The 17,135-nt window shown below is 47.3% G+C and overlaps 1 protein-coding gene across 2 annotated transcripts in view; it reads right to left on the reverse strand.

Annotated features, from left to right (window-relative positions):
• Positions 1-15,705, reverse strand: part of rapgef3 (Rap guanine nucleotide exchange factor (GEF) 3) — a 52,080-nt gene extending 36,375 nt beyond the window's left edge. The window contains exons 1-2 of one of the 2 annotated variants that reach the window (XM_088915163.1): positions 15,634-15,705; positions 8,192-8,343 (exon numbers count right to left, since the gene is read on the reverse strand). In XM_088915163.1, the coding sequence (XP_088771289.1) occupies positions 8,192-8,281 (90 nt within the window). In that variant the 5' untranslated portion in view covers positions 8,282-8,343; positions 15,634-15,705. Of the gene's footprint in view, positions 1-3,976; positions 5,200-8,191; positions 8,344-15,633 lie in introns of those variants that run through there. The other variant, XM_088915155.1, reaches the window with a different exon arrangement.
• Positions 15,706-17,135: the final 1,430 nt, after the last annotated feature.

Genomic DNA, 17,135 nt, shown 5'->3' on the forward strand with positions numbered 1-17,135 from the left:
GTCATTCGTCACACTAGGACTCACTGTCTCTCTCCAGAAGACAGTGTAAACACATGACGTGTTGCGCCAAGCGCAGTTGCTCAGCTGGTAACCAGCGGTAAATGAGTACAACCTCATTTCCCCTTTTCCAGAGTAATTGTGCTGTTAAAAATATCCCCAGTTTCTTTAGCCTCACAGTGACCTTTGTGAGCGGGTAGCACTGAGAGACCCAGTTTCAGAGGAACACTACTTCTGGAAGGTTTTAAATACATTTGGTATCAGAGCTGCAAGGAACAGATATTCAGTTGTTTGAAATGCATGCAGCAGGAAGCGTTATACCCAATGAATCGGGGAGAGATTAATGGTACAATTTCCCTGCAATTGTGTGTAGATAGCTAAACAATTCCAGAAGTACCTACTGGTACTCCCCAGGATATTCTGCACGTGTTCTTTAGTTTTAGGTCTTAATCTACTCAATTGGAGTCATTCTAAACCCTTTCCTGTAAAATGCCACACAAATCATTAGAAGACTGCAGCATGGGTGTTCTCGTGCAGAAACTGGCACTGGCTTTTGGGTGGGAGACAGGTGAACAAGTCTGTTCTCAGCTTTTTAAAACTCAGAATAGGTATTACTTTACGCAAAGGGCTGTGGGAGTATAGAACAAGCTATAGAACAAGCTACCCAGCCATGTTGTCAGTGTCCAGAAAAGCACTATATAAGTGTAAGCAATTATTATTATTATTATTATTATTATTATTATTATCCTTGGATCAATAAGCTATCAAATGGCCTCCTCACATTTAGAATCATTCTTATGTTCTGATATGAAACCCACAGGCACAAAGCTAGGGTCCAGGCACAACTAGGGGACTAGATGGCTGTTAGTCTGAGCAGCAAGGCTCGGTGTTCAGTCTCTCTCTGGGCCACTCAGGAAGAGTGCTAGACTCCCCATCTCCACATCCCCGCACTCCCCCCTGACAGGAGCAGCCTCTCTGTGCTGGGCTCATCTTGGGCTCCAGGTTACACAAGGATACAGCCGCATGCGGTGATCATTCAGCTCTCTGAACTGGGTTTTCTGCCCACAGGACACTGTGAATTTAATACAGTGCTTGGAGCCGTTCATCAGCTTTTAGTATCTTTAGTAACCCTTCCTGAGAAAAGGTACAATGTTTTTTTTTCCACACAGTAGCAGAGAGGTTTTTGCAAATAAAGGTGTATTCTGGTGGTAATAGTATTCTTCTCAGTTAAAAAAAAGGTATTTCCTCTCTTATACTTTGGCATCTCTGTGAGCATGACAAACAGTTGTCATGTCTGTGTCGCACACAGCAAGCCAGAGGAGGCCTGGTAAGCTTTAGCTGCTCAGTGATCTTAGGTCAAAATTGACACCTGTGAAAAGGCGTGCCCTTAAACACAGTCTAATGGCATAAGCACTCAAGTCATTACGCAGGTATGTGCCACTCAGCTGTTTTGCATGTTCCAAACTGGATTCCTCAGCGCTGACACCGCCAAGAAGACTCCTAGAACTGGGTGCCAGGAGTCCCAGATTTTTTAGGTGTCTCATCAGCAGCCTCTGGCACGCCTGCCCACTGCGGAGATCCGATCGGAGCAGCAGGGCCGGGCCTGTCACAGGTGACATGCAGTCTGACGCCAGCAGGAGCCTTCACGCCGTCTTCGGGGTGGCAGCTTTCGAAGAAAGGCGTGGGCTCCGCCAGCAAGTCAAGTGCGTCATTTAACCCAGACGCGAGAGCCGTCAGAGGAGCTCTGTCGCTCTTCTCCTTTATACGGAGGCCAAGAGCAAGAAGCACGGAGCTACTGGAGACCCCCGGTCAAGCCCCTGACAAGACCCACGCAGGCGTTCAGCTGAGACACCAGCCCAACACAATCTGCCTCTAAGGGTGTGAAGTAGATATTCCACTGAATGTGCAGCATGTGAGTACTCGCTCTCAGTGAGGAAACAAGCAACTAACCAGGACCCCCACGGCTGTCTTAGATAAGATCACTTTATTGGCCATATACAATTTCTTGTATTAAGAATTTGTGTTGGGGTTAGATAGATAAGACTTTATTAATCCCGTAGGGAATTAATGGTTCCGATCAGGTTCTGATGTTTGCTTCCCCCTGTGAGCCCCTACAGGTAGCAGATTGGTTTTAAAGGCTTTTCCCTCGCTTTTTTTTACAACTCGCTGTCTCAGGAAGGCTGGAAGTATCGCTAAGGATACCAGCCAACCTGGTTTCTCACTTTTCTGCCCCCTTCCCTCTGGTAATCGTAAGGCACGCACTTCCAGATTCAGAGACAGTTTCTTCCCACAAGCTGTCAGATTACTACCCCTGGCTCACACTGGTGTGTTTTTTTAGGTTTAGTGTTATTTAACTTGTTGCTGCTGCTGCTGCTGTTCAGTGTTCATGTTTTTGCTGATTCCTTTAATGTCTTTGTATAGGAGCATACGTGCACATAAGCATTTTAATGCACTTGTGCAAATGACAAACAAACCGAGCCAAGCTGAGAGGCAGCCCCGAGTGGGTCTCTCATCTCTCAGCCCCCGTCATCTGCCCCCGGCGGAGCAGGACGAGCCCGAGGACGGGGGAGTGAGGAGGAGGTAAACTTTCCACCCCCTGTGCTTTATCATCTCGCACTTCAGCCGGAGCCAGCAGGGACCGGTGAGGAGGTGGCTGCTTGCACCATGCTGCATTCAAGCACGGAAACTGCATTCAGAACCCCCGACTGATGACTGATGCCATTGCCATGTCTAAACGTACAACACAGACCGTACTGCTTTAACAACAGGCCCACAACCTGCTCCTCTGACACCCTCCTTGATCAGCTCTCATCTCTGCCGCAGTAGGTGCTAAAGGGCTTGGCTTCATGCCCTGCTTGGAAGTGTAAACAAGAAGTCAGTGTAGATTAACCGTTTCTTAGCCGGAGCGCTGACTCCTTCCACGCGTTGCTGTTGTATTCTCAGGTTTCAGCAGGAAGGGGAATGAACAGCGTGCGTTTATTATCCAGTGCCTAAACAACAGACGACAGCCTTCGCTCTTAAGACGCACAGGCAGATGAGCGAAGGCGCTTTGGAATACAGTATAATACTCTCAAGACGACCGATCGCAGGGCTGTCATACTTATAGACCCTGAGGTGTGCACGTCCGATTCTCTTCCACAGTGCAAGGCGCACGGGAAAATCTGAAAATCACTGGACGCTGCAGAATAAATAGCTTGGAAATGTCATCATCGTGCTTTGTTTTTTTCCCGTGTTCTTTCTAATTGAACTTATCTCATGCAACTGTTATAATCGCGATACTATCGTTTTCAGTTTATTAACCACAAATTGGTTGTTTTCCCTACAGTCTAGTGCAGGAATGCTCTAGGAAAACACTGACAGCGAGGCAAACATCGGAAAGTAACCCAAGCGCGTTAGAGGTGGCCACATCAGCGTAAACTAAGGACCTATAAAAACGACCTGCACACAACATAGACGCGGTGTTATTAAAAATGAAGGATGTATTGTAGGACATAGCAAATGGATGTGATTGTAAGCTGAGAGTTTCTGAAACTGTCGGGGCTTCTTTATACGGTAGGACTTGTAATGCGCTCCCGCCCCGGTGAGTGTTTCAGAACCGATGTGTTAGTTGCGGTTCAGCCGCTTCAACTCGGGCATTTAATTCCCAGATCGAAAACACCTGCTCGTCCTAAGAGCGCCTGCGACAGCAGCAAGACATCGTGGAGAAGAATCTTAGCAGGCAGCATAGTGTTTACGTACTCTTCGCACTTATTAAGAGGCAAACTACGGAGAGTTTCACCTTTTTCTGAACGTCACATAACTAATTGGGTCAAGTGAACGGTTTACCTTATCCGTGATTGAAACCTGGTTCCGACACAATTTAGTATCTTCGCCGCTGCTAAATAAATCTCATACCAGAACAAAATGCGTAATGTGTGTGGTGTTAGCGGGAAGCAGAGGACAGACTGCGATTAATCCAATAATTCAAAGTAAAACGTACCCAGCTGATCCCGCGGATGGGTGAGGTGTCCGTCTCCAGCGTGCAGCGGTCTGGGTAGACACGGTAATTGTGACTCCGAAACAAATGCATTCTGGCGTCTCTTGCGTGAAAAACTTCCCCAGTTTTTTTTTTTAACACCCGCATCCGACGTTCATCGTGGGCACAGGGCGCCCGTGTGGCAGTGTCTCGCTGCGGGGGGACGTCCTGGCGCGGCAGGGTGTTCCACGGGGCGCCCGCATCGCCGGCAGGTAGACAGGACTCCGGCAGAAGTGTCTGCGCACTCGGAACAGCGGACTGGACGCCAGGGGCCGCTGCAGCTGCCTTCCCACCCGCCGCCAACACACTCGCACAGGCTCCGCTCCGCCGCGCCGAGCAACGCGAAGCACAGTAGGCGAGCGAACTGCGTGGAGGTCCGTCACAGGCGTCTTCTAATTAAAGAAGCGCCGCGTTTGGAGCTAAACATCCCCTTCGTCGCCTCTCCGGCAGGTTGTCGCACGGGCTTGGCAAGATTAAAGCGAAATCTGGAAAACTTGTGAAAGCAATTCTTTGAAGTTCGTTCTGGAGGGCTGGGTTCCAGACAACACTAAATAATGCTTAACTGCAGCGGCAGAGCGATGCATAAAGAAACACTTTACAAAGGAACCACCTCACTACTTTCTCTGTTCAGCGGCTATATACATTGGTCGCGCTTTTTGCAAATGACAAATCCCAGTAATTTCTTAATTTATGTGTTATACTCTAATGAAAGCTGTTTCCATTACATACTTATTACTGTCAGTTGGCCGCTATATATATATAGCGTTTATATCGAATATCTACAAAAAACGCGGTATTTCGAGACGCGGGAGTTTGAACTATTCCCTTTTAGCGTTCATGGAGTTTAAAGGTGTTGACAACCCTGATGCCAGCAGCATAAACTTCTTATAGCCTGAGGCGCTCAAGAAAAAGGGCAAGAAAAACACCAAATCGTGCAGGGAAGTTCCACGTTACTCCTTTCCAGTCCTCGGCATCCAGGGCTCCAGTAACAGCGAGGGTCCGCTGCTGACAGAAGGTGGAAGGAAACGTCCAAGAACCAGCGCAGAATTCGTCTAAACCGGCGCACGTCCTGAGCTGATCTGCTGCTGCAGAAGCGGAGTAAAGATGTCCAGTAGACAACCGCCTGCGGGGGGTATCCGGAGCTCGTAACTCTCTGTACCTCAGACGCACACCTTGTACCAAGCAGAGCAAATATTTACAGGGCGAGCGCGGCCGCGGGATGCAGGCACTCGGAGAAGACTCAGCCCCCACCCACCCCCACTCCGAAAAGTGCTCACGCGTCACGCGTGAAATCCCCGCTGGAGCTGAAGAACTAGAAAGGCGAGTTGTGGTCTGGCGAGCTCCCGCGCACAGAGAGCCTTCTAAAATTTTAACACGTGAAGCTGAAAACTATTTTTTTTATTACATTTTCGAAAAAAAAGACGATCCCCCTCACTGGCATGTACGGTTAAAGCACATATCTGATGCGTACCCCTAGAAAGACGGTTGGTAAAATGCAACTTATGTTTATCCCCCGACATCGAAGATTTCGGAGGGGTACATTTTCTAGGTGTTGTGATAGGTAGGGCCATTTTCTTTGACAAGTTGAGATGTTTTAGACGGACCCATGCAGTTAGAATGGAGTGGCAGCCCTGCAAGTCGAATCGAAGTTATCGCAGTAATTAAAGGAAAACTGGCAACCCCCCCAAGTATGCAAGTACTTTCCCTGGTTATCGTTTACCCCGCCATATTAGGGTGGAAGCGCTTTGTGAGAGCTTGGGTTCATGTGCGCTGCTGCGGTCCGAGAATGGATCGGTCTGGTTCCGGATTTTAACTTCGTGTTCTGCGTTGTAACCCTGTCAGGGGGATAAGCAGCTCCTCCCGTGCCGGGCGTTGCCACTTCTGCCCTGAGAAAGGCGGGTGGAGCCGGGTAGATAACGCGCCGGGGCCGTCAGGGGGCAGGGGAGGGTGTAACCGCAAAGCCAATAGACCTCAATTCAGTCAGTGTTTACTGCGCCTTTAACCTGTGTGTAACCTTGGTGAATCCTCACCGCAGGTAAATATAGATAATACACATACAAATACCAATACTTTTTTTTAAAACTAAATATAGATGTTCTTTATCTTAATATTTTGGGGAGAGTGGTGAGATGCATCTGTATTAGACCCTGCTCTTCTGAGGAACTACAGCGTCACACCACGGCTCTCGGACGAGAAGAGCGGATGAAGGCGAGACGGGTCCTTATTTTCTAAACTCGTCTCCTTGTCTTGCGGTCGGGGCAGAGCTGAGGGCCGGGGTCTCAGTCAACACTCCAGGCTCCAGGTTGAGTGTACATCTCTGTCAGAGACCGGACATGCGCTGCAGTCGAGACTGAAATGACAACAGGCCGAGAAGCAACATTGTCCCCTCAAGAAAAGTCTCCGCCCCGTGCTGGGTGCGTGTGCGTGTGCGTGAAGCTGGTGTTTTCAGAGCTATACCATGATTTATTCTCCGCAGAGCTGCACGGTTGGAGGGGTAAGACGTACAATGATCAAGGCACAGTGAGGAATAAATATGCCCCCCTGTCCAGAAAGCGAGAGATTGTCGCTAAACAAACGCTAGATTTAAAGGGTTCTCTTGTTTACGCTGAATTCGCTTTTTCTCAATGCAGAATATCCAAATAAGGCTGTAGAGCAGCTTTAATCGAACTAGAGGGAGAGTTCATTTAAAACTAAGAACACCAGTTTTGGGGGTGGGGAGGAGGGCATGTCTTTACAGGATGGGTTGTGGGAGTATGAAACAAGCTGCCAAGCCATGTTACTGAACCCAGCACCCTGACTTCCTCTTTCAGCACAGGCTAGATCCTTGGACCTTTTAGCTACCAAAAACCGAGGTGAACTGAAAATAGACCAAGTGGCTCCTGGTTTTGTAGCTGTGCTTGTGTACTTCAGGAGATGAACGACAGCATCCAGATTCAGTCCTGAAGTCCACATCCTTTATTTCCCATTCCTTTGTGCCTCTCCTGTCCTCTCTAATGAACGCTGCACAGCATTGTGGAGAGACGAAGACAACTTGAATGAGAGGGGCACCCTCGGGACACCCCCTCCTTTTCACACCCAGCCAACGTGTCCACAGCACTGATCCGCACTTCAAACGACAGGGCTGCTAGCGTACAAAGATACACTGTTATATAGATAGCGTGTGTCTATGGATTTATACAGCCACACACTGCGTCAGATCAGGGGCAAATGTTAAATTGGTTCCCAGTCGAGCAAATAATTGACTGACTTCTCTGACGAGGCTGGTGGCTGAAACTGAAGATTTGAGCTGGACTCTTTAATGTTTTGTGAGAATCTGAGACACTAGCGCTGGGACTTCTGCTTCAATCTCGCACCTCTGCACCGTTCTAAGACTCTGAGAGTGGCTCAGCATAGCCGGACACTCTGCGGTCTTTATCGGTGTGAATTCCATGACATGGAAACAAGGCGATCTGAATAACCAAAACAGGCAAACTCTTACGCAACTGTTTGTTTGTTTTTTCTGCCCAGAAATCAATAGATCGTTCTGCCTGGAGGCCCACAAGAATCTGAACGTCTCGGGACACTGACACTGGTATGTTTTGTGTGCGTGCCTGCGTGTATTGTATATATGACCGATTTCTGATATAGGCGCAGTAAATAATAACAGGAGATGTTAAAAAACGTACAGCCTTCTTGAAAGGCATGTGTTCATGGGGTCGTGCTGTCAGTCACAGGCTAAATATTTTAGCACAGAAGGATGATGAGCCAACCCTTGCTTTCACATAGGATAATGTGAGTTTTCTCCAAGGCCTGAGTGTGCATCGGCTTATTACTGATATGCATTCATTATATATTCACTGTATCAAAATGAGCACCTCTTAAAAAAAATCAGTTTTTTTTTTTCTGGAACTGTCTTGTTTTCCCACAATTCTGTCTTTGCCTATGGTGTAAACATCAGCCTCCCACATGACTGTTGGCTCATATCCAGGCTGCCTCATGTTAGCTCACCTGTATCATAGGTGTTAGTCAAGTAGGTCTATATCTCATTAATCCAGATGCAGATGTTTGTGTCTGCTCTGTTTTGTGCTTGGTGTTGTGTCCCATTTTTATTACCCCTGTAACCTGTTTTAAAGGCAGGCTCTGTATCTCCTCCTTCAGATGTTTTCCACAATTCTAATACAACAATGATTCCATTGTTACCGAAGCACAGCCGGGCTTCTCCAGGAGTTCCTGATCTGCAGAGGCTCCTGGTGTGGGCGTAGGATTTGCATGGTGCTCCGAGTCCTGCATGGTCCTCGCTGGGTTTAGAGGTGAGCGGATGACAAGCAGTTGGGTAAATGGACTGGCGGTGACTGGGGAAAAAGAGAGAAGGGGTGGGAGGAGGGGGGGACTGTTAGTTCTGAGTCTCGGTTGTCTTTTCCCTGAGAAGTGTCACCGAGCACAGAGGCCACGCAGAGGACACAGCATGCAGAGGCAGAGAACTCGGGGCACGGGGGCTGCCGGCAGTAATGGACAGCTCTCTTTCTTTTCTTCACCTGCCTGTGGTGTAACACAAACAGTGGAATGACCCCAGCCATTGTGTACTTTCCTTCCTGCCCTTGGAAGTGATGTAAGAAGTCTCAGTCTCCCACAGTTCCTCTTGGGGCTTTGAAACAAACCTGAGCTCTTCGGTGTCCTAGTACAGGCGGCCTAACTCAAAAGGAAACTGCGCAGACCACTGTTCTTGCATCTACAGTACATACTATTCTGGAGTTTGCAGACTTCTAATGCTATGTCTCACACTGAGAGGCCATAATGGCAGGCACAGTGGCACATCATTAAACCTGTTAGTCTGGAGCCTGCTATCAACATGCATTTATTTCCATTAGTTTGAGCATCTGTAGCATCAGCACTTTTAATGACGACACATTTCTTCTGCGTCTTGTTAGTCAAGTTGTGACTAACAGGGGAGTGTTACAGCAGTCTTGAATGGAAGAAAAAAAAAGTTAATGCATTCTTTATTTGAACTGCGGCCTGAGAAAAAAAAGTCCTTTGATAAGTAAATCACAGTAATCAAAAACTGGAAAATGAGCAGAGATTTACCAAGTAGAATATTGTGCAGGAATGTTTTTAAACACTTGAGATCTGCAATTGTTTGCTGCTCTCGCAGAAGTCGTGCTGCCTGACTCATCCTGTTGCTGAACCCCTGCGCTATTGCGCTCCAGGCTGAGACTAAAGAAAGGTGGTGCCACCTACTGTAAGACCAGTACGGTATCGGTACGCTGGAATCAGCTGCCTGCTTCCCTGGCTGCCAGCCGCTGGGAGCTCAGGGGTTGACTGGAGAGCAGACACAGCGTGGCGCCAGGCAGTCACGGGGAGCGGCTGCAGAGATAACCTAATCCTGCTGGCAGTCGGTCCAGCACTGCTACTGCAGGCCCGATGGGGTGCAGTGGGGTGCACACTTTCACACTGCTATTGTATTACATAGTGTCACACAAATGAGTAGAGTAGTTAACTGCCAGATGTACATGCAATGTACATATTGTATTACAACTGTACCTACTGTATTACTGTTATACTACTGTGTTACATTCTGCCACACCAATGGTGAGGAAGGTTTCCTCATCCTGCTCTGAACCACCCCAGCTGCAATTTGATCCAACCAGAATCTGATCATTGCTGCCAAACTCCACACTTCTGCATTTTGAAATACTCCAGGGGGCGCTGGTGTGCTATATACAATGTGCAGCAGTGCCAACCCAATGATACTGTTCAGTCAGTGTTCAGACCAAATGGAGTAAGGCGTTTCGTGCTTTAGAGTTCCATCCATTAATTTTCTAACCACTTTATCCAATTCAGGGTCACCATGGAAATCAGAGCCTATCCCAGCAAGCATCGGGCACAAGGCAGGATACAGCGTGGGCAGGACGCCAGTCCATTCCCGCAGACACACACACTCATGCCAGTGCCAATTTCCCCAGAAGCCAATGATCCTACCAGTATGTCATTGGACTGTGGGAGGAAACCAGCGCAACTGGAGAGGACCCATACGAACCCGAAGAGAACATGCAAACTCCACGCAGATAGATAGCACCCTGGTCTGGAACCCAACCCAGGGCGCCTGCACGGTGAGGCAGCAGTGCTAACCACTGCTCCACCGTGCCACACTGCTTCACAGTTCATGCAACCAATCTGTGACATTTGATGCTTTACCTTGTCTGATACAGATAAGTCCTACCAGACATAACTAAATGACAGCCTTGTGATTACTGCAGCGCTTACGCTGTGTGCTCTCTTGGGGAGTTTCACACGTGGGGAACATTATTTTGTCTTTACTGCCACTTCAATGCCGAGGGGGCCGATATGTTTCCATGTGAATCCTTAAAAGAATTGCTTAGTGAGGACGCTAATGGCCAGTAGCTATGGCATAAACCCATATGTCTGATGTTTCTTTCTGGGGTGGTGATGTAGATGCAAGTGCGTGGAGAGAGAAGGAATCTGGTGTTCCTACAACATATTGCTCTTGGGAATGTAAACAGTGGCTCTTCTGATAAAGAAGAGGACACAGAAGGCTGAACTCTACCAGGAATGAATGCAGGAATCCGACTATGGAATTGAATAGGAAACAGAGGCACCGTAGTTCTTTAAAACCACTATGTGGGTCTGTATATAAATATTTTGAACAGTCTGTTCTTCTTTTGTTTTAGTTGTCTTGTCACATATTCCAATACCTGTGTCCTATGGTTGTTTCTGAGTGGGAAGTTATTTTCCAGGCCTCCAAATCAATCTGATAAGAATTAATGCTGCAGAATTTTCTCAAAGCAGATCAAGTGGGGAAAAAAAAGACAACAGGAACTGTGTTTATGTTTAAGCAGAGGGGGGAAAGGGGACACGGACATGGTGCCACACTAATTTGTGCCCCCTCTCACATTCTGCAGCCCTACACTTGGGTCATTCTGTTCGGAATATTCTGGCATCAAATAATGTCACCAGAACAAATTGTAGAACTCCTAATTAAATTAAAAACCGTTTGGGCTCTATGATAAATTAATGGAAGCAGAGATGCTTGTGTAGTACGAGATACCACTTTAAAGACATTGTTTAAACAGTCAGGAAATTAAAACGCTATTTTTAGCTTCTGTGCTCTCTGAAGATCACAGGTGGTGAAACATACAGTATGATCACCTTTGGTTCTGCATAGATATTCAAGTCTAGGACTGTTTGAAGAAAAAAAAAAAGATAAAAGAGTTGAACACCAAGGTAGGCTAAAACTCTCCCCAGCATGCCCTAAGGGGGGGCTGGGTTTTTTGTTTTATTACAAAGTCTGTTTATTTGTTTTTCTGCCTCCCAACAGAAAAAAAAAAGCTTCCACAGACTGTATGAGCCTGGTTTCTGGATGACGGGAAATAGATCTGGAGCTGACCTGCACCTTGCCGAAGGTTATGGGAGCCAAGCTACACTCCTAGTTGCGGACAATTTCTGAACAATCCATGATTAGACAGGCAGAAAAATCCTGTATATCAGATTCTTTTCATTTTCCTAATTCTGAATAAGACCTTCTTTTTTTCTGGAAAGCATTTTAGGATTCCCAAATGTAGATCAAATAGATTCAAATATTCGTGGCTTCCTTTATTTATTAAAGCAGTACAAATTACATGGGGGTATCAGTATAAACCAATTATGCAGCAACAAAGTAATGCAGTATGTGCAATATGTCATGACTATTTGTTATATAATGAGTTATGTATGTGCAACTGTGATGTGTACTGTTTTTAGATGTACAGCAACAATGTAGTGCGATAAAAATGTTTCTCCTAAGGGACAATAAAGCTTATCTGATCATCGTCTTGTAAGAGTTCACACGAATAAGTTTAAACATATTAACCACTGTGGAAGATGTCTCCACCATGATTTTTTTTTTACTTTTACCGAGTTGTTTTACTTCAAGTGCATTGAGACTCGCAGAGACACTGGTTACACTACACGATTTAGAAAGGTGAAGTCAGACGGAATTAGCAAAATCAAAATGCAGCAGGACAGCACGTCCTATAAATAAACTATACAGTTCTTCCAAGACTGCTGCCCTCTTTGCCTTTCCTGCAGACTGGCAGGTTTGAGTCTGCATTAGTGTCTGCGTGAAACCAGCCACCCATTCTAGAAACCCCTTCATCCAGGTCAGGTTGGTAAACCCCGTCTGAGGCTCAAGACACGACGAGACCGGTAGTCGGCAGGTACCGGACAGGTAAGGGGAAGTGAAGAGTTGAACGGCGGGGGTCTGTGCTGTCCACCCGCAGGCCACTACCTGGTGGGTCTGGGTCAGCGTCCCTGACCGCCGAGCCGCCCAGCATTAAACCCGCAGGCGACAGATGTTGCGCAGGAAATGCTGCCACCTACTGGCAGACCCGTGTAACGCTGTAATCGCGCTCGTGGGATTTTGGGGTCTTGTCTTCCGCAAGTGGGCAGAGCCCGTTCTCACTCTTCTCTTTTACTGGGCCGCACCGCGGTCTCCACGCATGTCGTTTGACTTGGCATTCCTTTCCTTCGGCCGCGCTGAGTCGATGTGCTATACCCGCAGCGTGAGTCACCCGTGACAGCGGGCGGGCCGGTTATCTTCCCGTCCTCTGCTCCTCCTCCGCTCCGGGCTGGGAGCGGACTTGGTGTCGGAAGCAGGAAGGGAGGCCCGCTTCCCGCTACAGAAATCCACCCTTTTGTTTCCCAAACGCTGCCGAGCTGCGACTGCCTTATGTATCCTTCTCTGTCTCAAGCACATTCTCTCCTCCTTCCCTATTCCCTCTTACTCCAACAGTCACTGCCCTGGTCCTGGAGGAACCCTCTGCCCTCTGCTCTCCAGACTAACCGAGCTCTTAGTCAACTAGTCAACTAGGCTAGCTGATCTCTAGCTGACCGTTAAAAGCTGCTTTTACAGCTCTTAAGAACAAATCTCATAGACATTAGTGTCAACCCCAAGTTAAGATGCGGGCCTCACACCTGCCATCATTCAAGTGTGTAGGGTCCCGGTGATGGGGTCCCAGTGGAGCACAGCCCCGCTTACGTCTGGACACCCATAAATGGACCCTGCTTAAACGGAAAACACAGCAACGACTTCAAAAGCAAGCTGAGCCCTGACTGCAGAATTTCTTCCCAGCTCTCCTGCAGCAGAGCGTTTTCAGAAACTGCACCCCAAGCAGGGTAACGGACTGAAAAGGTTTGATCAGACCAGCTGCCCCCGCCCACGACGGGTCAGGAGGAGGAGGAGGAGGGAGAAACTGCTCCGCCAGTGGAATTAAGGGAAACTTCAGGGAGACCCGAATGTTTAGCCGGGACACTGGGGTTAACGCCTCTACTCTCATGAGCAGGGCCCAGGGACCCTTAATGACTGAGAGGATGTCAGATCAGCTTGAAAATAGATTTGAAATACAGCAGCACCTTCTGCTGCACGATGTCCCTGGTCAGCATACTGGGGTACTGGTTTCCAGAACCCTGGTCCAGACTGAAGAGCACCTCCTACTGGTACGCAACATTAATATAACGAATACGCCCCTGCGCACAACAGGGAGCTTGGCTGCCCAGGCCGAGGGAGGTCTCCCTTAGCTCAGCCGGCAAGTTCCCTGTTGTGTGACACCAGAGACCCGGGTTCGATCCCATGGGGTGGGAGCAGAGAGGGCACATACCCAAAAACCTGAATCTGTTACATTAATATTAATAATAATATAAAGTCATGATATAAATAAAATTGTGGCCACTCTTCCAGAAGCTGAAAGCACAGATGAGGAGGAAACAGGGGTCCTCCAGCAGCAGGACTGAGACTCATCTTTCAGGCATGTCAGCCAGTTTGAAACGGGAGCAAGGAGAGACGTTGTCCTACAACAAAGCGCTTTGAGAAGCCACCTTTAAAGGCGCTATATAAAATAAAGTTTTTTTATTATTATTATTACTACAACACACATCATTCACCGCTAAAGCTTACACTGGATTTTCCTTATAATGCATCGCTTTCGCGCCTGTCAGTTTAGAGGCAGGGTTGAAACCCTGTCCTCCAGCAGGTATCCTGGAGAGCGCTGGGCCAGTGGGTAGCTGTATCTCCCACACAGAGCAGCGCAAGCCAGCTGACCCACAGTGTGGGGAAGGCCAGGGGAGGAAGTTCCAGGCAGGGGAGGAGGTCTGGAGCAGACCGGAATCACAGCTGTCTCTTACACTTCCCTGGAGAGACAACCGCTCCCCCCTTAAACACACACACACAACAATCCTGTTCGCTCTGCCTCTCCCTCTGTAACAGCCATGTTACACCAAAGCAAGAGGCAATAGGTCTGACACACATTCTCATGATCCAAGGCTATAAGGTCTTCTGGACCAGATAATAATATACCTAGACCATCTAAATATACCGCCTATCCAGTGGTCTATTTCTAGTGATTATCTGTTGAATTTACCACGAGAAAGGTAAAATGAAGACCCCATCAGCCTCATCTAGCCCATTTGCTAGAGGGAACATATGCAATTTCCCTGATCTAAATCTGTCTGCAGCTATACAATATTCATACAAAAATGCTCCCCCCCAGCTCCAGAAAGAAAACATGAAAAATGTCCTATTTTCCCCTCATACACTTGCCCACCCACGGTGTGAACGTCAGTCTTGTGCCTGACAGTCCGTCTCCCTGCATGTCTGCAGTTGCTTGTAGAGATGCTTGTCAGCACGGTGGCGCCTCTCACAAGTCAGGCGCTGTGATTAAATGTGTGAAGCGCTCAGCAGCGGTGGGCTGACACAGCCAGGAAATGAAAACCTCAGGTGTGTGTGGCGGAGGAAAAAAAAAAGTCATCTGGTTGAACGAAAGCAGGCTCAGGCAGCCCACGGCCAAGAAGGAGCAGTCTTTAGACGTGGAAAGAGTACAAATCACAGCAGCGGGTTACAAAAACCGGTCTCTTGATTCGGTGCTCTGCAGAGTTGTAGTGGTGGGTAGGATTTTGTTCTTCGGATATTTTATATTCTGCTGCAGAAGCATCTTCGTGGCTGTAGCTTGTGTTTCTTTTTGCTTGACTGTATAACTTGCCAGTTTCTAAAGATATGGAAAAAGTCTGTATCCAACAATTGAACGATCTAATCAGAGATCATTCAGGACTAACGTCTGTGTACTCTTCAGCCCTCAAGGATCAGAGTTCTCTGAGTTGAACATACGACTTGTTTAATTCCTCAATAGCTCACAGGTGTTGCTCATCTTTAAAAACAGGTGACCTACAGTATAAGACCAGGGTCTATTGGACTATAGTACCATCGTACAAGACCCCTGATCCATATGGCTAAAACGAAGCATATAGGCTTTTCAGAGACAACCCAGTTTATTGGACTCAACACCCCTTGGACAAATATTTCCTTGCCTCAGAAATCTAAATACAACTTTAGCCAAGGTTGTAGTTATGTTACAGTATGTAAAAAAAAATCATTCCCAAACTTCACAACCACAAAAAAAAAATAATGCCCACAACAAAACATCAGATCTACCGCAAATGCACAAAAGGCACAGTTCAGGCAGGTAAATAAAGAGAGGGAACATAAAAATCAGCATTGTTACTTATTTGCTTAGTTTTATCAGACCTTATGGATGGGAAAGAAGACAAAACATTGAAATGAGGAAAATTCCCACAGAAATCTGAGAGATGGTATTTACCTGTGTCCTTTGGAAGGAGGTTCAGTATCAGCAGGCTTTCACGTCCACTAGAAGCTAGTTTCTAGCTAGTTTATTCACAGCATTGTGGTGTGATACATTGTGGTAGAAGTGGAGCTCATGCTGGTTTCCTGCTGCTCTGTGATTGGACCACGACCTGTTGCTGTGAGCAGGGGTCAGAGGTCAGCATGAGACAGCATTGACCAGGCTGGGTGTTGCACGTATAATAAGACAGATCGGCACTGTATGCCAGTGGGAAGGACAGCAAACTGCAATAATCAGATCCGTAAATCTGAAGCGGCACTGGGGATCCTTAACAACAGCTGCAGTGAGTGGGACCGAGGTCACAGCCCCAGACAATACAAAAACACACACTACCTTCCTGAGCTAAGCGAACAGCGATCTATGCAGAGCATCTCGTTTATTCCATTTCCTGTGGTGGTATTAAAGTGCACAAAGCCCCTACCACCACAGCAAAAGCTGTCTTCTCATACAGCAGTTGTGTGAGCTTACTTTTGATGTGATTGCACAGGCTATGAAAAATGCAAGCATTTGAATTTGCATGAGAAATAGTGTAAAGGCAGGCTCCCTATTTTGTGTAAATAGTGTAAAGGCAGGCTCCCTATTTTGAGCAACCGCCTTTTTATAAAATAGCCCAACCTACTTTAAATAAAAGGAGGTTTCTGAGCAGCGGCAGCCTATCTCTGAGCGCAAGAATGGTGACGTATAGTTTTTTAAGATGCTAGTAGCTATTTATTCTTACCCAGCTCCTTCTCATCCAGGTTATCAGCTTTGATGCTTAACTGGGAGGCTTGTGCCAGTCACTCACAATCCTTTGTGGAAGGTAAGTCTTCCTTTTCCCAGTTTCCACTCCACTTCCCCATAGTTTCCACTTGTGACCAGGTTGGTGCTTTGCTGCTGATTCCAAAGACGTTGGCTCCTGGGTGGACATGTTCAAAGCCCAGGTGAATTTTCCACACATCCATTTGCTAACTGCTTCTTCTAATTCAGGGTCACAGGGGAGCCGGAGCCTATCCCAGCAAGCAACGGGCGCAAGGCAGGGTACACCCTGGGTGGGATGCCAGTCCACCACAGGGCACACAGACACTCACACCAGGGCCCATTTTCCCAGAAGCCAAAGAACCTGCCAACACGTCTTTGGACTGTGGAAAGAAAACAGGAGAGCCTGGAGGAAAACCCATGGGAACACAGAGAGAACATGCAAACTCCACACAGACAGCACCCCAGGTCCATAGGGAAATTGAATTGCCACATAGTCTGCTCTGTTCAGAACTTCACAAGGTGCAGGTATGTAGCCTGTCGGTGTAGCATTCCTTGAAACCTTTAAGAATGAAGCGAATTGTTCTTCTCTGATCTGATTCCAGAATATTAATATCTTCTTTTTTAAATACTCCTTGGATGGATGCAAAAGTGCACTTTACAATTTTAACATTAATTAGCATTCTCAACTTTTAACTATATATACTAATATTCTGCTTGCCTTC

This window comes from Atractosteus spatula, chromosome 1 (assembly GCF_055471065.1).
Source record: "Atractosteus spatula isolate fAtrSpa1 chromosome 1, fAtrSpa1.hap1, whole genome shotgun sequence".
Lineage (NCBI taxonomy): Eukaryota > Metazoa > Chordata > Actinopteri > Semionotiformes > Lepisosteidae > Atractosteus > Atractosteus spatula.